We start from the raw sequence: 27,671 nt of genomic DNA, 5'->3' as shown, positions 1-27,671 counted from the left end.
GGCTGGGGCACGTTGTTCGAATGTCGAGGCTGAGAATTAATTGGTGAGCAGCGGAAAACGGAGTCTTGCCTACTGCGCCGCGGGGTTAGCCGTCTTCAAAAACCCCCAAGTACTCCACAACCCGACCTGTACAAACATTTCTAACTTCAAATTACCGGGACGCCATCTTGGATGATCGGCAACGCTCCCCGAAATCTTCCGAAGTGTTGTCGGTCATGTTTGGGGGCGTTTCGGGTACCTTTCGGTAGCGCTTCCGAGCTTCCCGAAACGCCCCCGAACATGACCGTTATTGCCAATGGAGTTCTCTTGAACTAGGAATGGAAAACACTACAAGTAAAATTACGTTTTTCATAGCCTAGTTGCCTCAGCTATATGGACCGGAAGTTAATAGATTTTGTACTTACCAAAAAACAGCCCCTCTTAAATACATAATGTTGAATCGAATTCCCTGTCAGCTGTACAGTGAGGGAGGGAGCGACGATGATTACATCTACAAAAAAGCAACGTAATCGATGAAACGCATTTCAAATCTATGCTGCACCCCAAATGAATTGTTTCTGTCGCCAATTGGTAGCTAGGTAATTCACGAAGCCGTTAATTCCCGAGTCTCGGATACGCACCGTATTCGTTGACCGTCACCTTGTGGCCTCTGTTATTTCTACAATCTGCAAATCCGGAAAATTCTTATTGTCGTATTTTGTATGGGTCTGCTAAAGTGTCCACTGGAGCGGTGTCTTTTGGGTAATTCACGAATTTGTTAACTTGTTTCGCGGCCGCTCCCTTGTAACCTATGTCATTTTTACAATCTGCAAAAATCAGCGAAATTTCGATTGCCTTGTTTTTTTACTGTTCTGCTCAGGTCTCTACTGGAGCAATAAACAAGCTCCGTAGAGCTCCAAACAGCCACGCCTAAAATTCATTCTTTTAGCTCTAAGCAATTTTGAATATATAGACATGTCACCTTTTAGGGAAATTGATTGTCCGCTTCGGATCTTAAAAACGGACTAAAATTTTCTTGAGACAAGTGAGCTAGATTTTCCTGTTGACGTGAACCACATTTCACATTCAAAGTGCCAGGGCTGAAATAATGTGGCACGCGGCTTTACAGTTGTATATTTTTCACAAATTAAGACGGCTACAGACATTGACGTGTGCCATGTGTTACATGCATTTTCGTAGAGCCAACTCTATACTGAGTCTGTTGGCGTTTACAATAGCCTCCGTGATGTCAGAAAGAAACCACATTTTGCCACCGTGCAACAAACCACATTGGTTACGAAAACACTTTTGTAGACGGATGTTTGTAGCCGAGCTGCTTTGCGATACAATATTGACTAAAATGCACTGGGGTATCTAATGTCAAAATATAATTTTCTACTTATTTTAGATTTGGGGAGAATTATATTTTTCTATTCAGACAGTACCGTAATAACGTCAAGACTACTTACATACTGACACTTATTTTATTTAAGTGATGATAAAGGACTAGTTTTGTCGTGTCTCAAGCAGCTATGAGTGAGGCCATCTGACATTTGAGTTGAGGTTCTCTTTTAAGTACTAAACCTGAAGGAAACTTTGAAAGTGTCAACACTAGTAAAACAGAGTAGAAGACAGTAGTACAATCAGGTACCTAATCGTGGGGGAGGGGCAAATATTGAGTTGAACTTTGCTATTTTCACCATCACGGGTAGCGTTTGTTTCAACGCCTAAAATAGCGTATTGATCAGGATATGCGTGAATCCGGGAGTATATCATAACAAAGCCACGTCGCATAGGAGTAGTCTCAGCAAAACCTGCAAGGAGGTAGGTTGATTCTCTCTGTGCTCTCCTTAATTATTGTGCTACCTGTAATTTGTTTACAATTTTCTGAAGTAACAGTAAGTGTACACTTTGTAGGATCCATGTTTGCATTAATTTGAAAAAAAAAAACACGTTCATAACACGTTTTTGTTGTTTCAGGGCCGGGCTTGCCAGAGCAAAATGGACAACATTATTACAAAGCTAGTTTTCCTTGTATTTTTGCTGGGGATCAAGTCGGGTACCTCTGATGCCGGTACGTTCCTCCTTATTTTTTGTCAAGATAGAAAAAACTTAGATTGTCAAGTACAGAAAAGATTAATATTGCGTGTTATTTTGAAGAAGCCGTATGGAATGAAGAATTCCCAATGAGGTAGATTGATGTAAATTTCGAATAGTTTGGCAAAATGAAACGCAGTTAGCAACTTAAACTGTAAAATGCGATAATACAGTTATATCATTGTTGTTTCTAAAATGAATAGTTTGGAAATGTGGAGAGTTTTAATTCGAGCTCATTTTGATTTTGTTCAGACTGGAAAAACTCTGAGTCCAGATTGGTTAATGGTCAACCATGAGAGTTAATCTCTTTATAACGCCTCGTTGTTTTTTTTAATAACTATCAGGTAATGAGTGAACAAATGGATAACAACTATTACTAGACAACAGTACCACGAAAACGTCAACAACAAAAATACCATTGATAACAGCACAGTCTCAGTTACAACAGAGTGAATATTTTATAACAAACATATGTGGAATCCGATATAATATATGTGGGATATGATAGCAGTACAATGTCATGTAAAGTATATGTCTGCATACCAGATAAGAAGAATATGGAATAGCTACAGGACCCCAGTGTGCCTTATTATACTGTATACACATACGGTAATATTACCAAATAGAGTTTCTTTGTGTTGCAAAATGACACACGAGTGAACCTAGTTCTTGATTATGAAATAATTTAATCGTGCACAACATTAAATCTATTTGATGTCACGTGAAGTAAGTTTAGAAGTGACATAGGTACTTTTTTTGCGACACAAATTATTTACCACAGACCATGAAAGTTCAAAGCTGCTTTATTTCCTTCGCTAAATACATGAAACATTAGTGACAGGAATGGAAGTTTATTGAAAATGATCCTGAGTCCCCTGTATATATGTGAAAAACAATGAGAAGCATTTTAGTGGTGCACCCTGACAAAACAATTAAGTAAAAAAATGTGCATTACAGGATAGTGCAACCAGTCCACTGAATATTTACGTGGGCTGGAGGTTCATTGAACTGTTTTCGCATCCGGATCACGTCGTGAAAACAAGATCCCCTTATTCAGAAGGTTTTGTTTTGTGAAATGGTAACCAAAATGTAACGTTACATGTGAGTATGCAAGGCATCATGGTGCAGTATTTTTTGACGACGCCTCAGGGGAGTCGTCAAGTGGTATATATTGCGTTCAGTCTGCAAAAATTCTAGGAATTGCACAGGCATTTTTCCAAGAATGCTAGTACTCCACAGTATGCTGGGTAGCAAGTCCCCCCCCCCCCCCCCCCTTAGATCTGTTCCAGATGTATCTCTGGTATGCAATGGTGGAATGTAGGTCACACTGCTGGCTAAGACAGGGAAACTCTGCACAATGGATCACGTTGTCTTGGTTGTTATGTTGTATTATGAAGGATACATTTTCTTAGAGCTTGTTCAAGCCATACGCCACAGGCAGACAGGAAATACTTCTGTAGTGCTCAGCTGTAGGTTTAGGTCACTGGCAGACCATTGTGCTGTACCGGGGATAGTACATTTCTGCTGGCTGTAGGTTTATGTTACAGGTGGGCTACTATATTGTGCCAGGGATAGTGCGACAGGGAAGTTCCTGTCTATTCTGATTTGAGCTGTATTGTTGTACCCTCAATCGTCGTCATGGCAATAATACATTTTTATTGCCAGTCTTGTTGTATTTTAATTCCTAAGGGTAGGGGTGTTTCTTTGGTCCTTCGAAAGTAATGCAAAAGGCGTCTTCTGTACAATTCCTGGCGATATATGCCTGTTCATGGCAATCATAGCAGGTTTTCTTGCTACATCAAGGTTAGTTTGTTACATGGATACAATCACATGTAATTATCTTTGGCAGAGTGGCAAGGATTATGTTTAAGGCTGTTTGTCTTTCCGTCTGTGTATAACAATATAACTCGGGAAGCCTTTGATGGATGCTGATGATATTTGGTAGGTGGGTGGAAGTCGTGAAAACTAAAGTCAAGTTCGATAATGGACCCAGTGTGAGAGTACATTGTCCACGGTTTATTGCTGTACCCATCACCACACCCTACTCCGCCCCACCTTGAACCCTGGCCTGAAATTGCCAGTTTCCCAGTACATGTACTTAAAAATCCATTAGGGGTTAAAGCTCAATGCTTACCCTTTGAGCCCAAAAGAAGGTAACCTGGCAAGCCTGCAGACTTGCCTGCTGGGCCTATGGTTTTCGGTAAACCAGGATATGACACAAAGATCTGAGCTTATTTACTTCGTAATAACAGAAGTATGTATGGTTACCAAAAGCTGGAAAAAAATCGGGAAAAACATGTAATTCAGGATAATGATATTTAGCAACCGTGAGTGCCACAATGAACGATCTATGAAAGTGTACCATATAAGAATATCCGTTGTAAGACCTTGACCTTTTCTTTCTACAAAAACTTACACAATGCAAAACATTGTCTTTTCGGAACATTTGGTGAAAGATAACTGCAGGTAGGTGTCAATTCGCGATCGTTATATTCATGGTCAAGGCAGGTTCTCGGGGTGGTGCCGGGTCGCAGCAAATTAGAACGATCGGCCTGAACAACACGCTTGAAATCTGGGGTAGTTGCTGGAAAGTTTCAATTCAAACGTATGCCTATGACTTTACATTGCTCGGTAACACAATGGCAAAATTTTAGTATTTACTACTTACAACACTTCAGATACTTGTATTTCACTTCACTCTAGAATAAAGAGAAATGCATTGTCGTTTATCATTATATTCTTCTCCACTCCACACCACAGTTTTACACACTCACTCTCCAGTTTAACGTCTGTTGTTACTCATCCTGCGGGGGTAAGAGTTATTTAGACGTGCTTGCACGTAGATGAGGGGGTTTGATGGCAGCTCTCCAGCGTCCTCTATCATTTGTGTTTACACTGTGTTGTGAAGTAGCTACAGTGTTTCTGAAAAGAAAAGTTTATTCATTATCATTTTTCTTCTTCTCTCACAGCTGACTGTGGTAACTTCACGGACTGTAGTTCGTGTTCACAAGAAAGTGAATGTGGCTGGTGTGACACCACACTGGAATGTTTACTAGGGGATGAATGGGGTTCTAACAGCAGTTACTGCCTGTCCTGGTTCTACTACGGCTGCTTCTCGGCGGGAGAAACGGCCGGATGCTCAGATCAGATTGAGGTAGTCATTCATTCTTTGATTCAAATAATATTAGGGTATTATGTTTTAGCGACTCTTCAGCTTATAGGATAGCCTAATGCTATAGTGTGCGTCCTTTTGGCAAGAATTCCCAAATTCTACAAGTATTTTTGGAATTTCTTTCCGCGTGTGCGTATTAGCATCATCTGAGATTTCATTGGGGAATATGTTTTAAATACGTTTTATTTTGGTTTATTGAATTGAAAAAAGGCCTTTGCTGCTTCCTTTATCAAAGATACATGCATTATTCGTTCATTTTCCTCTTCCAGCACAAGAAACACTATATATTTTAAAGAACACTTGTTCGGTTACTGGAAAACACCCCTATTTTGTGTTAGGGCAAACCATCCAGGGCGGCAAACACATAAGTGACATTATTGTGTTGCCTAAGATTAAGACTCTTTTAGTCTTATACTTCATGACATATACAGTTATATTTTTAATATTACTGTGTAAGAGGCACAAAAGGGAGATAGGCTGTAGACATACATATGGTAGATAAATTGCCATGACGTGTATGTCTTTCTTCATTTATCTTTATTGAGTGCTGAAAGTGATGTTTTGTATAAGGTTTTTTTGTCTGTTTTATATCGTGCGTATATGTGTAACTATTTGTTACATTAGGCCACAGCAAGTAAATTTTATGTATCACATCCTCTGCAAACTGCAAAAATAATAAGGTTGGCAACTACACTCATGGCTTCCATATTGGTGCCACTCTTACAACTATCCAAGAAGTTTCACTTCTACAACTACAGTCAATGCTACCTATCTAGTGTCAATTTTATATACAATTATTGGTCACAACACAACCTATTTACCTATTTTGGTCTATCTGACCATCCCTGAAGAAGAAAAAAAAACTTTTTTTTTCTGAAATCAGGTGAAAATAATAAATGAGCGCGCGGATGTCATCCATAGAATTTACTTGCTGTGGCCTTATGCACATTATGCATTCTGTCATTTCAAGCCAACGAAAAAAACTTTTGGACCGTTCTATTTAACATGGGGTGCGTTGAAGGAGCCCATTCTTGCACTTAATTTTTCAATCAAATTCATTTTAATGGCCATGCAAAAGTTGATCGACTGATCCAGTTTACATAAGAAGTTGATGGGGTACCCATTCTTTCACTAGGGTAGTGATTCAATTCATTCTTTTTTTCAATTTATTTTATTTTACGTATAGGTTGGACTTATTGTCGCTCTTTGTGATTTTCTTAAAATTTGATTTTGAATCGAGAGTTTATGTCACATAAGTTATATGGCATTGGATTTTTTAATATGGTCTATTTCAGGCGTTTTTTATATGGTCCATTTTAACAACAATTGACTCAAAAAGATTATATTCATATACGAGATTGACTTTTCAAATTGACCTTTAGATCAGCTTCTATTTGGATTTTGTAGGCACTGATTAAAGTATGCTGTATTTCTAAGCAAAGCTGCTGGAAAATTTATTCAGAGTATGAAACAAACTCAGGAGCAATCACCGTGTAGCTTTTGTTGATGTAGTAGGACTGAATATCTGAATTATAATTCAATAATTAAATAAAGACATTATGACAGCCGAATGGAACAATGTCGAATCTAAATAAAGGCGTAAACAAACTTTCAGTTGCTGAGATAAGGTTTCGTTGATATCACTCCACCATAACGTATTTTTTTAAATAAAATGTATTTATTTGCTGGTATTTTTTTTCTACCTACCCATTAAATTTTTACACTTGGGTGAAGTGAGGATCGTCGTGTAAAATACCTTTCCCAATGGCACAACGTCGGAGGCAGGGACCTCAGGGTTTCCAGCCCCCCCCCCCCCCCAAAAAAAAAAACACAGTTACAACATAGACGACGTCACTTTTGTAGTTATTTATTGTTCAGTGATTGTACTTCCGCTTAGGTACTGGACTGTGACGAAACGCATTGCAACGAGGAGCTCAGTTCATACAACGCCGATGTGTGCCAACACTGTCGGGGAGTGGAGAGCTGTTTCCAACATGACGTAAGAATCGATATTTCGTTTTAAACCTTATCCGCCCAGTACGTTTTTGTAAATAACCTTGCCGTAATAGGGGGGCTTAATAAAACATGTTTGCACCATTTTTTGCGTTTCTTTTGAATTTACTATGCATATGTTTCATAAAGCTATGATAATTTTTTTTTGCAATTTTGTGACTGTTTATTATCATAATTGGTACAGAAAACAAGGCAAATACCTAGTATGCTTCACAAATATGTGATATTCTACCAACCTGATGTAGTTTTATTCGGATGTAAAGATATTAATTCTGAAAAAAATATGGAATGAATTATTACTCAAGTTTGCTTTACTGTCATCTAGCCATGCCCATATTGTCACCATTGCCAATTCGTTTTTTTTGCTATCGATATGTCGTGGTATTTGAACTTTTTACTATGTATAAGTGCTAATAATTATAGTCTACATATAAGGAATATAAACCGCAGTTCACAATGAAATTGTTTTCTTTTAAAAAATGTTAGTGTCTTACTTTTCCACGCGACTTGTCGCTATCAAAGCCATAATGAGGAATCCTTGTTGTTAAATTTATTTTTACACTATTACATAGAAATCATGCATTGTTTTCTGTAGTCCGTTTGCATCCCTCAAAATTGAAGTATATTGATTTACAGCAATAAGCACATCTCGGCGAAAAAGTTATAAACATGGATACAAACAAACTATAAAAATTAAGCCGTCCTATTCAACTGATAAAGTGATATAAAGGTCCCCTTACGGCCACATCAGGAGTGACGTAACATAGTACGCGATATCGATTTGTACAAAATGGTGCTTTTGATTAAGTGCTAATTATTCATTTTTAGCGCTAGGTAAAATTGTCTCAAAAATGATAATTGACAATAATCTTAGGGTAGTGATAAAAATCTTTTAGCTTGGAATCAATTATGAGTCAGTACGTCGGTCTTTTTCTGGTGTCTTTACAGGGAGGCGTACCCTGTCATGGCTGGAACGAGACCGTCTGTCCTGATGGTTTGCCCGCCCACGACGAGTCAACTCCGCACAAGAATGTCGTCCAAATCCGGGACAATGTCAAGGCCATTGACCCAGCTGTCACGACACTCTACATGTGCCCTGTGTCTCTTGAAGAGGACTACGGGGACAGCGCGGCGCTATTCTTGGCACCATACCCAACGTCTTTTCAAGACGGTGACGTGATAGTGAGTGGCCAGGCCGGTGGGGTTATGCACATTGTTGAGAGTACAGCGCCAGTCGGTAGGTGCTTAACTATAAAATTGCATCTTTTTTAGAGCAGGTTATCATAAATGATAAAGGTTGATATGTATGGAACAATCTATTTATTTGTATTTATTTCAAACATGGCCATCAGAAACACCGCAGATATTTTGACATTTTCAATTCATTAGTTACTTCCATGAAATATCATTACGAACTAGTGTTTGTGTGTGTGTGTGTGTGTGTGTGTGTGTGTGTGTGTGTGTGTGTGTGTGTATTTGTGTGTGCGTGTGTGTGAACACGATGACTCAAGAACATTTAGATGGATTAAGTCATACTTTGTGTGTCGGTGGGGTGTGGCGAACCCTCGAGAACCCTATGGACTTTCTTTGGTACTGCAGATATTCGCAAAGCATATCCATCCGGTTTCATTAACAAACTGAGCACATTCGTTTTTCTATTTCCATGATACAGGGCCGTATGCCTTTGTGCTGGGGAGCGCCGCTAATATAGAAGATGTTGTGGCCTACAGTAGCTTCAAAGAGGAAGTGGATCCAGTCGCCATCGATGACGAGACGACTGAAGAAGACGTACCCGACGCAGTGTTACTGTCAGACGCCTTGAATGGAGACTTGCCGACAAACAGTAGTAATGTGACTGTGATAAACAGTGGTAAGTCTACATCACAATTTAACATATTTCACTCAATCGTGTGTAGGAAATATCCTTAATTTGTAAAAACAAAGACTTTCCAACCCAACCTGACCTCAGACGAGAGATTTTTTAGTGTGAATTTTATTCTATCAAACCAGGACAACTTTTCCTTCGATGACCTGAGTCAGAAACTTCATTTACATTAATATATACGACACGACATATTCACTTGAACCTTTATCAATTCATGATATCTCCAACTATGTTTGGTATAAACTTTTTAAAATATAACTATTTGCCTGAATCATGATATTCACAACATAACAATGTTTCAATGAAATCTTTAGAAGGATTTGGAGGACTTAAGTTTGGAGGACTTACGTCTAGAGATAATCTGAGTAAAAAATGCCTTCACGATTTTCGTCTGCATGGCGTAATTAACCTTACGATGTATATGATAATAAAGCCATGATTATGATTGTTACCCGCATATAGTATTGTAAAGATAATTTTTCAATGGTACACATTTACAATGTATTTGGTTTTAAAATTCAGATATTCCAGTATACAAATGTGTCGGAAACGCATACATCTCCGGAACCGAAGATGAGTGGGTGTCAAGTTTTCTTGTCTTCGACGCGACTGACATTGAGGATCTGTCGTTGAACGATGGCGATATCCTTGCCGGAAGCCAGAGTAACGGTTGGCTAGAGACTGTAACGGGCGTCAACGCTGCCCTTGGCGATGAGTTTTCGTTTGTCCAAACAGAATTAGTCAGATGTGGGGAGGAACTTCCGGACACAAACACGTATGTTATTTGTTTAAAAAATGAAATGTCCAGTATTGCACAATGAATTATGTAGAAATAATTTGATTATAGTTGAACTAAATCAAGAGATCTGTACATAAAACAACGTAAATAACTTGAGCTGCTACCACTTAAAAACACACTAGTCAGGTACTTTGCCATGGCTAAATTAACTTACTGTTTCTTAAATAATTAATATAATTGAGTATACGTATAACTGGAAATTGAATGCCCAGTTGTCCGCTCACGTTGGTCGATTTAGTTCAACGCTCTTATTTTATGTTACTGTGTCGTTGTTAAACCTATAAATACAACTTGTTATATTACAGCAGAATCGATTATCAAACGTTAACGATTCCTGCATTATTGTCGTTGTAGCTTTGCGATTCCTACAAAATCTGAACAGTACATCCCAGACCTTCATTGCGTTGGAGGAGACAATTCCAAAGGAATCCTAGTCTACGAGAACAAGACGCTGGAATCCCTTGCCTTTTCATCTGGGGATACCATAGTTGGAAGAAAGAGTGGGTCCTTTTTGTCAAAGGTATGGACTACTTGCATACACGATTCTCGAGATATTATTGCATGTATTTGTATGTATTTAAAGGTTACTGAGTTTACTTCAATTTTGCATTCAGTTTACATCAAGTCTTCTCATGTTATACTTATGTACACTTATGTTGACTTATATTATTTGTTTTTTAATGTTAATGGACTCCAGAAATAATATTTTTTTGCGATTGTAAAGTCTAATGGAGGTCTAAATAAATATACAAACAATTAATTTAATAGTAAATTGTAAGCATATATGGCGTGTTAGAAGAATCTTTTTATGGAACTAGAGTTGACATTTAAGTCATCCAGTCAGAAACATTATGACCATCATTTTCCTTCTTAACAGGTTGTATCGTGGACTCAGAATGGTGGCTTTGTTTTCGTTGAAGTCGCTCCTGTGTCAAGTCTTCAAGAAGATACGACCGATTCTGCAATTAGTACACGTAGGCGCAGAGCAACCATTGATGCATCGGTGACATTTTCGAAGACAGTTTCAGTTTCACTTACAGTGTCGGTAAGAGTAACAATATTTCTATAAGTTGTTTCTTCTTCGAGTGAAATGTTTTTGTGTGTTTGGATCAACTTATTCAATGGCAGATATATATTTAAACCTAAAGGAAAATGACCCAGGGTTCTTCTGACAGGATGTTGGCAGCTACATTAACTCTAGCAATCATCCCTAAATAATAACTAGAGTTTCACAAAACACATACCTTCGCCAAATAATCAAGGTTCATAATGGAGAGTGTCTTGATCAAAGACTTTAAGCGCTCATTCATGTATTACTAGAGTAACGGGTTACCTACCAGAATTAAACAGCTGCATGAAATTGTGTATATGGCGGTTGAAAATTCCCTTTATCCATTCCAAATTACTTCCAGCGTGGTTCAAGCTTATTTTGGGCTACAGAGCCACCATCCTATCCCATGGTTAATAATTATTTGGTCTACTTCTTGATCTTCTATTTGTCATCTAGCTGAGTGTGCGCTAGTTTTGGGTGACAATTTTTTTATTGTCTAACAAACGATTGTGCCTGCAATAGACAGCAAAACATCTCCAGATATACTGTTTTTTAAATTGTATTTGGAGGTTGGTCGCAATAGACAGTAATAACCCCTATAACTCATTAGTATAACCCAGTTCAAAGATCAAACAAATCTGCAAAAAAACCCTGCACGTGTCACGGCGTTGCTAGGATAAAACTCTCCAAAATCGGACTTCCTGATGATAATGAGAGGAGGAGACGATTAGTGGGCCCTGCTCTAAACAACATATCAACAGAAATAACATCTATGTTTTGCTACCAAACACATCTGGCGGGCAGTGCAGTCAGTTGCAGTGCTGACAGTGTCTTAGAAATGAGGTTGATTTCTTGCCTTCAGTGGAATTTCAAAGTTACTTCAATAATAATGTAAATGAAACCCAGATTTCTATACCACACATTTCAGAATTTTAATCATCTCCTGAGGTATATACATAATAAAAATAATGCATATCCACCAACATCTGCTTGATTTTTCTCCTCCAAAGATAAAACCAAAATCACCCATTGCAGTTCAGAACAAGCTGCTAGGGGGCCCAAACTTGCACAACTTCCCCCATGCCCAAAGACGTATATCCACTACTCATACATTGTGACCCTAGCACTTTATAATCTCTTTACCGCCAACTTTGAACCACCGCTGCAATACCATTTTGAACTTGACCTTCATTTTCCCAACCCCCACATTACTACCAACTAGAGTTCCTCGAACACACATCTTCGCCAAATAAACATTCTTTATCGAAGGTCGTTGTTTTTGAATGATTAATGTATGTAATTATGGCTATAATAGATTATATATTAGATAATAGGTCATCTAAGGGTTACCTAAGGGTCATACGTCAGGATTGTTACAGCCCCGCCTTGGTGAATGTTTGTGTCCATCTCATGAAAATAGTAAGTAAAGTTTTGCAATAGCGAGTTAAGTCGCGAGGTATTTTACACAGTCTACCTGGCCTGGCTATCACGTCAGGCTACTCAGATCCCCCCATTCATAGCCCCGCAAAGACAAAATAGCTGATTGACAGGCATAGTAATTGCTAATCTCCAAGTATTAGTATATTCATAAGCCTTACTTAGATCCTCCTCTACAACCTAGCACAAACCGAGACAAGATACGATACCACCCGCGTTCTATGACCGCACTCGTACAACCCGGAAGTATATGATATTGTCGTAATCGGTTGCACGGAAACCCCCATGCAGTGTGAAATCGAGGCCAAAATCAGGCAAAAAGAGCCAGTTTGAAGGCCAACTTTGACTCTTCAAATCTCATCCCGAAATAGTATTTGAATCATTAAGCGTACTGTATGCGATCGAACAACTCATGAGGATTACGTTGGCACCTTTGACAGCCTGATTTGGCCCACCGCGATGTTTTAATCTTTTTTTACGTGACCATGTCTTATGCCTCAAACGGGAGGGCGTGTAACACCCTGCCATGGCATGACGATTAGTTCTGCTCCACCTTTGATTTGTCTGTGCTAAGACCCGGAGACTGAGGGCAGGGGGTTAATTTGGTGTGACTGGCCCTTGTCAGGGAAAGGAGATCAGGCTTCTGCTTCTGTCTGAAGGGCTTGAATGATAAATGAAGATTAATGGTCCACACATTAGTGCTGGACTAGGGTGACAATGGTGCCAGTGTCATGTTGCACTGCACACCACTTTTGTAAGGGATGTGGTTCTCTCCATGATAAGAATCCCAAAGTAATTATATTAAGTAGATCGCAATTTACATAATTAGCATCTCATTATGTTGATAATCACCCTAAGTGCCTACCTACCAAAAGCAAAGAATATCCATCAATCCCCTCTGCAGTTATCCTTTTTAAAAGTTACAAACTATAAGACCCACTGCAGTTCCAAACAAGCTGCTAGGGGGCCCAAAATTACACCATTCACTCCTAGTCCCAACAGCTATCCACCACTTAAAAATTATGAACATGGCACTTCTGGAAAATTTAGGCGCAAGCTTTGACGCTCACTTGCAGTACCAAAACAAGTCGCTAGTAGGCCCATTATCGAACTTGACCTTCCTTTCTGTGTCCCCTACCTATCAACAAAAATCAAGCAAAACGATTTACACCGTCTCAAGTTATCTTGTACGCAAATACACACACAAACACACTCGCCCCACTGCTGCACCGACGAAAAGCGCCAGGAGGCCCATTATCAACCTCGACCGACATTTTCCCAACCCCCACATGACTACCAAAAATCAAGCAAAACGATTTACACCGTCTCGAGTTATCTTGTGCGCAAACGCACACACAAACACACTCGCCCCGCTGCAGCGCCGACGAAAACCTCCAGGTGAACCGTTTTCGAACAGGACCTTCCTTCCTGCAACCGCTACTCAAATACCAAATATCATGAATTTCCATCCAAAACTACTCTACTTATATGCTGCTAACCTACATAAAGAGACACAACACCATGTTTCTAGCCAAAATATAACCTTGCCATTCTGGCGAAGGTAACTAGATATAAAAAAAGGCCGTGGGGGTTCTCAATATATTTTCTGACGGTTTAAAAACGTTGACATCATGACGTAATTATGACGTTCTCAATTTGGCTGTTTTAACTGGAACCATTAAAAATGGAATGTTGTGAGTAGCATACTGAGGAATTAGTGTTGTAGAAATTAAAATGCCATTCCTGATACTTTCAGTTCGGCTAATTACAAGCAACATGGGCTGGGTACCGAACATTTAAATCAAACTCATAATAATAATAGTTGCTTCAAACATGCAACTGTTTTAACCCACTTAGTCGTACCGGTACAAAACCGGTTTTACCCCTAAACTAACTGCCTTAAGTTTAAAAGAAGAACAACATGTTTAATGCTTTACAAACTACGTCGCATATTCTGCAGCTAGGACCGGCAGAAGTTTCATTTGGAGCAAGCGCAGGATATCGACTAGGATTTGAGTTCTCTATGGAGCTTGGCTGGAGTTCTCCCTTCGTGTAACAAGCAGGAGCCCGGTTCTTTGGAAGCGCCGAGCTAAGTGTATCCGCTTCAGCGTCAATATCTGGATCGTAAGTAAACTTTAAATATATGGATTTACCTTATTGTGATGATAATAATAAATGACCCCGAGGTGTATATGGTGTCATAACGCCTGGTCCTTTGCTATAACCACCTCATACCGCGGAACAGGCGGGTCATTAACCCTACTATCATATAGCCTACCCAAACTGACCCATTTAAGTGACAAATTCCTTTATAAAACATACATCTTTTATTCAGTACATTGGATAAATTTGAACAGTGAATTTGAACAACGTAAAACTTGTACGTGAAATGTCTTTCAGTTCCAAGGCTTGAAACAATAACAAAATCGATTCATTTTACTAGTATTTACTAGTATTTCAAACTGTTGCACGCTCCGTATTTCTCAACTCGCCCATTCTCCAGTTTGTCGAGTTCGTTCGTATCAAGCGGTATATCTCTGCCGGCTTTCCTGAGGCATTCCGGGATCCATGTGCTTCACAGCTCTTGAGAATCTCGTTCACTACGAACTCAGGCACGTCTTCCCCGAAGAATGGTAACATTTTGGTCCTCCAGCACCATGACCGCTACTGGGGTTCTGGTTCCAAAATGGCGGACCGTGGTGGTATTGTCGTCAGCGGACAGTTTAACGTAAAAGGGCGGGGGGTGCAATAATTTTATTTCCAGTTTTCAGTTTAGATTGGACATGACCTGAAATAGATTTTATTGTTTTAAATATCATACGTAATTTGATGTTGTTTTAAGTCGGCAAATGTTTTCTTGTGGGGCCGCGTAGCACAGTGGTATTGTATTCGGCCCGTGACCGAGAGGTCGCCGGTTCGAATCCGCCTGCCGTGTTGCCGGTCTTGTGCCCTTGGGAAAGGCACTTAACACGACTTTCCTCACTTTACTCAAGTGAAAAATGAGTCGTCCCTCGGATAGGACGTTAAATGGAGGTCCCGTGTGTGGGGAGAGCCATACCCCATGCACGTTAAAGAAACCGCCACATGTGCGAACATCCACCTGAGCGGATCAAACCATTCCGGCCAAAATAGGGGTAGAGAATCTCCCGAGCAGCCCTCGTAACCCCTGCTTCGCCTATTGGGTCAGCTAGTCCTCACCCATAGTGAGCAATTGGGCTGGTCTCAATCATGATGTTTCTGACCTAGGGCGAAGAGTTGCTGTTACAGTTCCAATCATGTAACCCGTAACATTGAGTGGCCTTCAGGCCTTGTTACGTGGTGACCATTGAGTAAAAAAAGAAGAAAGAAACACACACTACCGATGTTAACAGAGGGAGCCACCCCCCCCCCCCCCCTACCATGCCTGTACTTATTCCCCTATCTTTGCAGATGGACTATTCCTGGATATCTCATTCTGATTGGCCAGCGTCCTGTTGGTCAGTCCTTCTGATTGGTTCAAACTTTCAAAAGTCATCAATGCACACGTGCATTAATGAAACGATTAATGCACGGCTGTTGATGATTTTCAGTCTGTTATGGCGTCATAACCAGCATTGGGTCTTCTGATTTGTCCACGTCCCCTGGCTATATAATACACCCATTCTCAGTTAACGTGTGCAAATGCTGTCGCAAGAAAATATTGGGCTTTCATATCAGTAAAATACACAATTACTACGTGTTTGCTAGTTTTTACTGACCTATGAACCCCAGAAATATTGTATGTTATGTTTTTACCGTCATAGGTAGTCATGTTTTGATCGTTCAGGGCAGCTTTTTGCCTTGAGACAGTCGAAAAACGCTTGTCGCAAATTATATAATTGACAGAACCACCTCATTTTTTTTGTTAAAAATATGTTCACCGGCTTTACTTCCGATCATTAAATATACTCTGTAATCAGACCAACAAAAACAGGCGGAGGAGTTTGTCCGTCTTGCACTCATATAACGTCAGGGTCCATTTTAAAACTGTCGCCAGTTTTTGAGGTTACCTTCGTTACCGACACAGACAAGGGCAGACATCACAGAGAAAGAAACAATTTCTGAAACCTTTTTATGCTTTTCGGTCGTCTAACATGTATTTTGTATCTTCTCCATAACGTCCTTGAAAACGCGGCGTTGAGCCGCATTTGTGCAGTTTGAGCAGGAGAAAGGTAGGACAACTTCAATATTTTGCATCATCTGGCATTTTCAAAGTTAGGGTGGTAATTTTGATGCATCAAAGACCAATTATGAAGCCTGAGAGATGTCTTTTAGCCCGTAATTTATTTTAGAACGTGCATAGTGGGTAAACATCCCGGGAAGGACGATAATTAGAAACACATGCCATCGGTAACGCAGGTAACCACCAGTAACGGAGGTAACTATGCTGTTTAACTGGGCGTTTTTGCGTTGGAAGAAATTAGAGCAAGCAATATTTAACGATCCCACAGACGAGTTAATAACTTTATATGTAATAACATTAGGTGTAGTATGTTTTAGGGTGCTCTGAATCAGTCAAAGCAGTGACATATGCATTAAAACTGAGCCTGTTGATCACCGTGATACCAACGCCCACTACACGTACATTGACCTGCCGTATATAGTCTCATCATATGTATGAATATATCAGAGTCGGCATTACGTAGTTGTTTGCAAATCGTGGGTACCTTTCTTGTTTTAGTAAATATAGTGTTCATTTTTATGTAGAAGATGGGTAAGACTAGAGCTGAGATTCAGCGGGCATACAGAGAAAGAAAGAAGGCAAAGGATGAAGAGCAGTACAAAGCAAAGGAGGCCGCACGTGTCAAGAAACACTACAAACCGGCAGCTTCGTTGAGTCATGAAGCCAGGGAGAGAAGAAATGCACAAGCAAGAGAAAAGATGAGAAGGCACAGGGACCATCGTAACCATCAAGATGGATTTTAAGAAGAAGAACAAAGCATCGGGTGGGCCCAGAAAGAAGATCAAAGAGTTACAGAGAAAGCTGAAAAAACCCTGAAGGCTCAGAAGAAGCTGCAAAAGCGGTTAGAACGAGCAAAAAGTAAAGGTGCACAGGGTCAGGGTACCTCAAATGAATGTATGACACCGCGCAGCAAGACCAATTCTGAAATCAGGGCTGCTGGCTTAACACCGCGAAGAGTGCCTGACAGGTTGAGAAAGAAAATCTTGTTCTCCAATGTAGTGACGTCTGACATAAAGGAATCATACCGTAAGAGGACGTCAGATGGAAAACGTATGATCAGGGGAATTGTTGTAGGCAAGATTGTCAAGAAGTACCGCATGATCAGCACTCTCGCGCACGAGATTGGAGTTGCTAGGAACGCGCGAACTGACGGACAGAAAAAAACAAGACTTCCACTTGTGCGGGCGGGAATCAGAAAGGCAGTACACGGCTTCATGGAGAGGGAGGACAATTCCAGAATAATGCCAGGGAAGAACGACTACAAGAAGATTGGAAAGAACAAGGTGCAGGTTAGAGTTCTCACTAACTACCTGACCAGCCTACGTGAGAAATTTGTAAGTGAAAACCCTGATATCAAGATATCACTCAGTGTGTTCGCCAGGCTGAGGCCACCCAACATCAAGTTTGCGTCTTTCTTGTCCAGAAATACGTGCCTGTGTACTAAGCACCAGAATTTTGCCCTTAAACTGAAGACATTGAAAGAGAAAGGGCTAGTAAATTCTACTAATCCCGACAACTTCCTGCGCTCCTTCCCCGAGAAGGAAAATGTCAAGGCTTTGCTGGAACCTTTCGAAGACTTGCCACCTTGTCACTTAGTGTCAAAATCAAGTATGAAGAATGGCAAAGAGTGGCTGAGGCCACCCAACATCAAGTTTGCGTCTTTCTTGTCCAGAAATACGTGCCTGTGTACTAAGCACCAGAATTTTGCCCTTAAACTGAAGACATTGAAAGAGAAAGGGCTAGTAAATTCTACTAATCCCGACAACTTCCTGCGCTCCTTCCCCGAGAAGGAAAATGTCAAGGCTTTGCTGGAACCTTTCGAAGACTTGCCACCTTGTCACTTAGTGTCAAAATCAAGTATGAAGAATGGCAAAGAGTCGAAGAGAATGGGAAGAAAAGGATGGAGATGGTAACTTTGCACCCTGTTGTGCTGTACTACAGGGCGCAAGGTGACAGCGAGCTTCAACACGAGTCTATTTGTGTAGTTTCTGATGAGCTTGGGCACAACTCTTCCACCGTGTATGCGATTCTAAAGAGGCTGTTGCCTAAGATAAAGCAAAACCACGACGTCCAGTACATTCACTACTGGACGGACAGTCCAAGCTCACAGTATCGTAATAAAACCATATTCAGTGTTGTTTCTGATCACAAAGAGCTGTTCGGGGTTCCGGCAACGTGGAATTACTTTGAGGCGGGTCACGGCAAAGGCCCTTGCGATGGCGTGGGTGGGACTGCCAAGAGAATGGCGGACGATGCTGACAAACGTGACAGCGCCAAAATCCAGGATGCGCATGACTTCTACGAATGGGCTATTAAGCTTAACAGCGTTATAAAGTACGAGTTCGTAACTTCGAGAGAGTGTGAGGAAAGTAAGACCGACCTCGGGGAGAAGTATGGCACTACGAAGGCCGTCAAAGGAACCATGACGTTCCACGCCGTAGTGGGAATGTCACCAGGTGTGGTGAAGACGCGCCCCACTTCATGTTACTGTGCAGAATGCTTTAACGCTAAGGGATTTCGGCCTAAGACAATTTTCACGTGGAAAACTCACAACATGACAAAACCAAACAAATAATATTGGTTTTGTCATGTTGTGAGTTTTCCAGGCATAGGATTATCATGAAACAGATTGGCAACATGATGTGGGGCGCGTCTTTACCACACCTGGTGACATTCCCACTACGGCATGGAACGTCATGGTTCCCAGTACGAAGCAACTTGTAGTCTGGGAAAACATGTTTATTTAATACGTTACCATGCGAGAACGTTGAGTTGTACTTAGAATTTGATTCAGAAACAAGTTGCATTAATTGCATCACAGGCACATTGTATGCCTTACTTTAAAGTAGAGGAAGTAGGAAAATTCTTGCTATCTTGTTATATCAACGGTCTTGTTTCTTACATGGCAAGGTTGTTACCTTACTTCAACGGAGCGTTAACTTAGGTATCTATTTGAACACATATAGCGTACCTGGGATCACAATCACATTGTATGCATGCTGTTTACGTAGAGGAATTGACAAAATTCCATTTTTTCGTAAGTGCTCATGTCGCTGTTACCTACGTAACAAATGTGTTACCTTCGTTACCATTATTTGCTAGTGTTTATCTAGAACGTAGTTGTAAATACATTCCAGCTGTTTTTACCACGGTAATGTGTAGTTTGTACCATTACTTTTCAATACAAAAATAATGAATTATTGTAAGATTTGACTTCACAGCAAGAAAGGTGATGTTGTGCATTTCGTACTTTCAGAAATTGGCCACTGTCAGTCTTTAAATATGTGATGATTTTCTCTAAAACTGAACATGGCTGTTGAATGATACTTACCGGTGGACTCATTTGATGGTTCTTGTTGAGAAAAAACATTGAACTGATTTCTTGCAATAAATAATTCATGCTGGGAACGTTATCATTGTGTCAAAGTACTTTTTTTATGTCGATCTTTTGAAAGTGACATGGTTAAGTAAAATGTTCGATATTTCAAAAACTAGAAGAGTTGGCACCTTGCCAAAGCTGTCTGATATAGTCAACAATGTAGGGAACAAGCTGGGACCATTGGTAAAACATAGCGAGCAACTTCATTTTTTGTCACTTTCAACCTCCAATTGCACACGTTAACTGAGAATGGGTGAATAATATAGAATAAGATGACGTTTGGTGTATGACAATAATGGTTTCATCGGCAAATTCGTTCATATGTCAGATTTTAGCTTTCAAGTACCTAGATTTCAACAATATTTGGAATACTCAATTTAAGTGTATAATTTTGTCAAATTTCATACTGATATTGTTCAATTACTGTTTTACAGGGTTTCGAGGTCATGGTCAAGGATGTTAAAGGAGGGGAACATTAAAAGCTTTTGCATTCCTATCTGGGGTCCCATTTGCCTGCCAGCGAAACTGCGTTATGAAATACCTGCAGAGTTAGAAGTGTCTGCATCGGTAAGTAGGCTTCTTATATGGATTTAAAGATTTCACACGATGACTTGTACTTCCCAAAAACGAATTCCCGTCGTTAGCAAATTCTACTCACAATTGAAGTTATAATTTAATCTAATCAATATAGAATTCTTAAGGTAAGCAGAAACAATAAAAGCATTAATCTTAATGTGCATCTAATACGAATGGCTTTTTAATCAGTAACCAATGCTAATCAAATCTTATACTTCCATTTCAACAGGTTAAATTTGAAATATCATTTGAAGCAACTGCATCAGCATCAGCGTCGATGGGAGTCTCATGGAGCAGTGGACGAGGACTGAGGCCACAGTTTGACGTAGGATTGCATTTGAATTTTCTTAGTATGGTTTAGTCCATCACCACATGCAACCTTGTACCTTCTAGTGTCTTATCTATATCTCAGACCTTCTCAATATTCACATTAATTCGTACGACATCGGCTATTATTAGTTTAATTGTTGCTATTATAAATATACCATTATCTTTATTTCATTTTTGTTCCAGACAAACTTCAACGTTGACCTTAGCAAAGAAGTGTCAACAACAGCAGAAGGCCGTGCTGAGTTGACAGGAACAATCACTCCAACCCTGCTGCTGGACGTCCCAGCTCCAGGACTACCAATCAATATACCGATTCCACGCTGGCTCCTACCAAAGTTTTTAAAACGCTTGCTGGGTACGTTGTTGTTGCGATTTTCTTATACCTTACGGTATCATGGGCGGGGTCATACTTCGGAATCGTCCCACAACCAACAGCAACTTGGCTTTCAACATGTTTCTCTTTTTTAATTATGAGTTACAATAATCTATTTGACTAATATTTTGTTATTGTCATATTTTTTGTAAGTTTCAATGTTGAATTCATACCGTTAAGGTATTAAGGTTGGCTAAATTGGCATTTTGACCCTCCATTGTTTTCTCTTTAATGAGTTAAGAAAGAATGGAGCCGTAACGAATATTGATAGATGGTCATGAAAGAATTCAAAGTCTTATTTTTTGGGGCCATATTGATGACGTTATCAGGTTTTATTGCCCCTCATATTATTTCTCGGTTGGCTTAAGGCGGCCCAGGCTTGTAGTCAAGCAGTATTCTATACATATGATCGTAGCTTTTGATTACTCGGTCGTACTTCGAATAAAATTCACACAGTTTTAGTACTACTTAAACCACATTGAATACTTGTGATTTTGTTTTTCATGGGTCTAAGCCCAGCTGGAAACAATTACATTCAATCATGATATTCTAAAGGATGAAAGCCAACCTTATACTTATCATTTCTGTTCGAGGGGATTTTGTTTTAAATGAGGATTGTTTTTTCTTTTTTTGGGGCCGAAAATATCAGAAACGACTATTTTTTTCAATTTTTCGTTAAAAATGCACCATTGTTAAAAACATTAAATAATTACACAAAATCTCCTCGGACAAGTTTGATAAAAAAGGGATAATAAGTAAATCTTGAGAAAAATAAAGATCAGTACTCTTATTTTGAGCTGGGCATTAAGCCGTTAATGTCATAACTTGACCGCACAGACACCCACCAAGGATAAAGGGCCCTTATAGTGCCTGTTTACGTTGAAAAGTCGCAAATAACCTGACAACTTCGAACGCGCGTTCGGTTCGAATTGCGTAATGGAACATCATGGAACATGGTTCGTATTCGGCTGGACAAGGGGACACGCGACCGAACTCGGACACAAATCGAGCGTGCCTGGGCCGCCTTAGCTCAACCGAGTTCTTCTATGACAAAATACAACACTTTAGTACATACCACTGCAACAAAGCTGTGCATAATGGTTGCGCAAATTGATATCTAGTAATGATCTGTAGTAATTAGAATATATTCATTTTCATCCTTGAAAAGGTTTAGAACAGTTTCAGCCCTTGTCACTAATATTCTCAATCTGTCATACAAGAGTCGTAAGCAGCCAAACGATTTGCGGTCCAAACAGAGACCATCCGACTCTTTTTTTGTGTTCTAAGAAGTAAAAACATAATCATTATAGATTTATATGGAATAATTGGTTCGATCTTTCTATGTTGCAGGCTTTTCGTCATCAGGCAGGTCAGCAATAACACTGATGAGTCCCGCAGTAGAAATGCCAATCTTTGGATCCGTTTTTGGTGAATTCTGTCTGGACGGACTGACTCCTGCCTTGAAACTACTTGGCTACAAGGCTGGGGTCGAAGAAATCACCGCGGGGGTAGAAGTGGGCGTTGGTAGCTTGACGGTTGATGTGGAGGTGTCGATCCCAATAGAAGCAACCATTGGAGATGAACAGTAAGAACTATCTTAAATTATTTAGTATTATATAATAGCTTTGCGTCGGAATTTGCGTCGGACTTTTGTATCCTTATCATTTTACCGCTAATAAGGACCACACTGTAAATTGGACCACATAGTTTTGGACCACACAGTAAATTGTACAAAGCAGCTTTAAAATGAGCAGATATATACCGTAGATTGAAAATAAAGTATCAGAAAACATATAAACTAATGCCATGAAATGCAAAATAAATCTCAAAGTCAAAAATAAGATGTGGAAGGATAAAAAGAAAAAAAAATTCTATTGTTTGTAGGGGTACCCCGGGTAGGTACCAGAATACAAAATTCAGGTATACAAAAAAATATAGGTTCCGTTCAGGTCCAGAGGATCGTTTCCAAGTTTTGCACCCATACAATGTTCTGGTCCCTACACCTAACTGTTTGTAAACCATAATATGTGTTATGGACCCTTGGGGGGGGGGGGGGGTCAAACTTTTTTCATTAGCTCGCTAGCATCAATTTTTTAGGTCCCAGATGATGTCATCCATATAATAAAATCAACAAGGCCTAACCCATACAAAAAGAAACCGTCCCAAGGTAGATGTTTTACTAAAACAAAACATGAATTCCAACCATGTTCTAAGGTTTTATTCTTGTATGTTTCTGTACATATAGAAAATTTAACGACTGTGAAGATGAGACAACCACAAAAGGGAAAATAAACCCTCCCAAAACACCTGGACCTACAGATGCTCCAAGAACTACAGACATCCCTACTACATCTGATTCACCGACAACAGCCCCTCCTGCACCGACAACAGCACCTCATGCACCAACAACACCCCCTTATGCACCAACAACACCCCCTTATGCACATACAACACCCCCTTATGCACCGACAACACCCCCTTATGCACATACAACACCCTTATACCAGCCGACAGCCCCCGATTCCCCAACACCAATCCCGGATACGTCTACGCCAGATGCACCAGCTGCAGAAACAACACACATCACGGGCACCTCGGATACACCTGATATCACGACTGTCCCTACAAGTACAGCTGCACCCTGCAGCATTGACCTAGTTTTCCTCCTCGACGGATCCTGGAGTATCGGAAGAGTGCATTTTGAAGAGATAAAAGAGTACATTCGTGACGTCATTGGCTGTCTGGATAACACGCACATCAATGTAAGATTATATTATTTATTGACCATGAATGATAATGCTTTGCTAATGCCGCAGTCTGATTAAGTCTATAATATGCTTGTTTGCTGCAGATGCAAAAAGCAAAGTGAACAATATTTAAGTTATTATTTAGGTTATTATAAAATTATTTTAGATAGTATAAAGAAAAAATACCATGGGCACGATGTTGACTTTGTTTTATATGTACACTTTAGGTTTCCGTTATCAGCTACGATAAGATGCCGATGACATACATTACCTTGGGCGAGTACACCAGTACCTCAAATCTGCAGTACCTCATCATGTCGCAAGTCGTCTTCCACGGCTCGCTCACAAGGACAGGCTATGCAATCTACTCCATGGCGAACTCGGTATGAAACGTACACTCAAGTAAACGCACATTATCTGGCAACGAACATGCTTAGCTCACGGAGAAGCCTTAGAGTACCTTTAGTGAAAAATATCTCGACAGATTATTATAAAACCTGTGTATACGCTTGTGTATTGCTATCGTACGGCTCGTTTTTTAACAGAACGCACGACATGGGTCTGTATCTGTATCTATATAGCCGGTATAACCGCCCTTCGGCGTAACACACCAGCTTCGCAGGCACGCGGCGCGGCAGCAGCTGGTTATATTACACTGAACGACTCATCACACCTAACTTTTGCACATCTATATGCAAGTGTTCTCTGAAACTATCCAGAGAAGACGCCCCTACTGTGCTTGGTGATAACATATTCCACTCTACAATAGTTCTGGGGAAATAGGAATTTTTGGACACATCAATCCTAGGTTGGTAACTCTGGTACTTGAAAGCATGACTGTTTCTAGTTCGTTTTTGAGCTGGTGTTAGATACTTATCAGTCGGTACGTCCACCAGTTTATTGGTCATTTTGTACATCATACAAAGTCTGGACATTTTCCTCCTGTCTTCAAGTGATGTCCACTGCAGATCTGTTTTCATTTTGGTAACACTAGCATCTAGGGTCGACTGCACTTTACTACCTCTGATGGCACGATTAGATGTTGTACAATGCAAAATACAATAGGTTTGTTAGCTTGTAGTTACTTAGTTAAGAATTTGTTAAACAATTCCATTCAAATCATTGTAAGATATTGGTCTACGTCTTATTTTGGGTAACATGCATGTCTATACAAAAGTTGAGATTTAATTGATTTGCAAATGGTTAAATATTGATTTTTAAAACCTTTATATTAGGTTCCATTCCACCCTTCCGTACACAAATCAGCTGTGGTTGTAACAGATGGATGGTCACAGTCTGACGTTGATGGAAAGGTAACTTATTAGCTTTGTCTTATAATTAAGGGTTAATGATCCGCCCCTAGGTGTATATGTTGTGATAACGCATGGTCCTTTGTTATAGCCACCGAATGAAACCACCGAGTGAGCGAAGCGACAACAAATGGTGTCGATTTAAATTCTGACCAATCAGAAGGAGCGATGCACACCGGGCTGGCCAGGATCTATGTGTTACGGCGTCATAACCAACATGGAACGGGGTCCTTTGATTGGTCCACGGCTATATGATGATGTCTTTCAATACTTTACATATATATAGTTAGCTCATTATCGTGCTACTTCTGAAGCTCTCTTTGTTTCCTTTTCCTCCCTCATTAGAAATGCTTATCAGATACCAAGATGGCTTCGAATTCTTTGTCTTGATACGTTTGGTTTGGTAACTAAAGTTATTCATTGCGGTTTAGTCTAAATTCGTTTTTAACAATATTTTCAGTAGTCATTCTGTTTTAACCACATTTACATTGTAAAATGAAAATGTTACTTTAGACCTAGCAGATTTGTAGGGCTGTCACAATTCATACTCTTATGCTGTTGACTGTTTAATTTTGGCCAAAAAGAATCAGGATGGCTACGCTGAAAGTGCACAAGAAGCAAGAGATGCTGGTATTGAGCTGTTCTGCATTGGCGCGGGTAGAGACGCTTTTATTTACTACGACGGGCTCAACGGAATCACCGACAACCCTGCACGGGTGGTGCACTGGAGGCAGGTCGATCCATGCCTATTTGCAGCGATACTTCTGACCGAATTATGTGGTATGTCTCATTTCATGCACTTCCACCTGAAATTTAGAAAAAAAGACATGAACAAAATAGATTAAAATATTGATTTGCAAGCTCTTACAAAAATTTATCAACACAAGAAAAAAACATGGAAAGTTGAAAATGAACTCATATGTATCTTTGTTTTGGGTATTACTGCTATAGTTTTCTTACTTTAACATTTAATTATATGTTTTCCGCAGGCTAGTGCGGTGCATAGGAGACACACTGTCCTGTAGTTGTCATCTGAAGAGAATTATTGATGATGGCAGTTGTTTTGCTGAATGGAACGTACATATCGATCTCTCGCTAGAAATCAAAGACGGTTAAGAAATAGAATAAAGCTTGCTCTATGAGCAATATGTGGACGTAATTTCTATAGTGAAAAATACAGAATATTGCAATTAAAGCATATCCAACTTATCAACTTTGATGGTCATAGTCTAAATAAGAGAAGTATACGCTTACAAGTAGTGTTCATCTTATTACCAAACTTTATTACTTGTTACCTTTGTTAGACGGCTAGTATTTGCATGAGCCTGCATGTAGAAAATATAATACTATTAAAGTAATATCGTCTAAAGTATTGTTTTAAAGATGAAAGGCAAAGAATGTCTTCTAATCGTTCTCAAGTGAATCGTTCTGTTGATCGATTCACTTACATCGGGGTTCAAAAATCCTGTTTTCAGTCGCTACGCCTGTTAGCTCATCATATGCTCGCTCCTTTTGATTGGCCCCTATCCTTGTAGCTCACATTCTGATTTGTCGATGCAAGGTGTATCGTACCTTCTGATCGGATCCAGTGTCTGGCCATTTGTCATTTCTATTTGACACCTAGAAATGCATCCGACAATTCTATGTTTTACGATATTATAACCAACATGAAATGGGACTATCTGTTTGGTCAACGTGGTCTGGCTATATGATAACATCATTTATCTTTTTAGATGTGGAAGAAGCTGCTTGCGTTAATGATAATTAAAGTATTAACTAGCATTTACGTTTATTTAGACCAATAAGAAAGAGTTTGTCATTAATGATAATGACTACCTATATATAGATGCTGCTTGGTAACATGACTGCTCAATGTATCGCAAGAGAAGAAAAAGATGTAACTAATTGCATGCATGAGCTTAATCAACAAAAGATGCGATTAAAATATTTACCCCAAGGCTGACAACAATGTTATAACGTGTCGATTATTTCTTGTTAGTAAATACAATTACTATTAATAGGATTTCTCTGATGTTGTGTTCAGTCTTTTCAGACTGTACATGTTCATGCATGGACACGATTAAGATATTAGAAACTACAACAAGTACAGTCTTAATTCTGTAAAAAAAACTAAAGGGAGTATGGTGTCCAATCAAAAAATGTGCATTTATTTATATTTATAAGAGTAATGTACATAAGGGACACAGCTCAGGATCTAAATTTAGATTAGAATTACTAAAGGTATTTGTAAGAAGTCGTGTAAACGTATAATAAACAAGAGATGGCCAATGAAATGCAACGAACACCCAACCAAGTGTCGCG

At 39.7% G+C, this 27,671-nt stretch overlaps 1 protein-coding gene across 2 annotated transcripts; it reads left to right on the top strand.

The window, feature by feature from the left end:
- The first annotated feature begins 1,963 nt into the window (after positions 1-1,963).
- LOC118427704 lies at positions 1,964-27,305 on the top strand. Of its 2 annotated transcripts, none has more exons than XM_035837612.1 (10): positions 1,964-2,053; positions 5,046-5,230; positions 7,146-7,247; positions 8,210-8,498; positions 8,934-9,131; positions 9,669-9,921; positions 10,300-10,465; positions 10,823-10,990; positions 14,394-14,557; positions 20,448-20,571. In XM_035837612.1, exons 1-9 carry the CDS (start codon positions 1,981-1,983, stop codon positions 14,487-14,489), a joined length of 1,530 nt encoding a protein of 509 aa, XP_035693505.1. In that variant the 5' UTR covers positions 1,964-1,980; the 3' UTR covers positions 14,490-14,557; positions 20,448-20,571. The 2 variants fall into 2 exon arrangements, with proteins under 2 accessions (XP_035693505.1, XP_035693504.1); XM_035837611.1 differs by lacking the exons at positions 1,964-2,053; positions 5,046-5,230; positions 7,146-7,247; ... (3 more) ...; positions 10,300-10,465; positions 10,823-10,990 and adding exons at positions 20,819-20,914; positions 21,103-21,274; positions 22,643-22,877; ... (3 more) ...; positions 25,934-26,129; positions 26,339-27,305 and having other exon boundaries at positions 14,466-14,557; positions 20,448-20,580.
- Positions 27,306-27,671: the final 366 nt, after the last annotated feature.

Source organism: Branchiostoma floridae, chromosome 12 (assembly GCF_000003815.2).
Source record: "Branchiostoma floridae strain S238N-H82 chromosome 12, Bfl_VNyyK, whole genome shotgun sequence".
Lineage (NCBI taxonomy): Eukaryota > Metazoa > Chordata > Leptocardii > Amphioxiformes > Branchiostomatidae > Branchiostoma > Branchiostoma floridae.
Note: the sequence above shows the minus strand (reverse complement) of the source record. Positions and strands in the feature narration are given on the sequence as shown.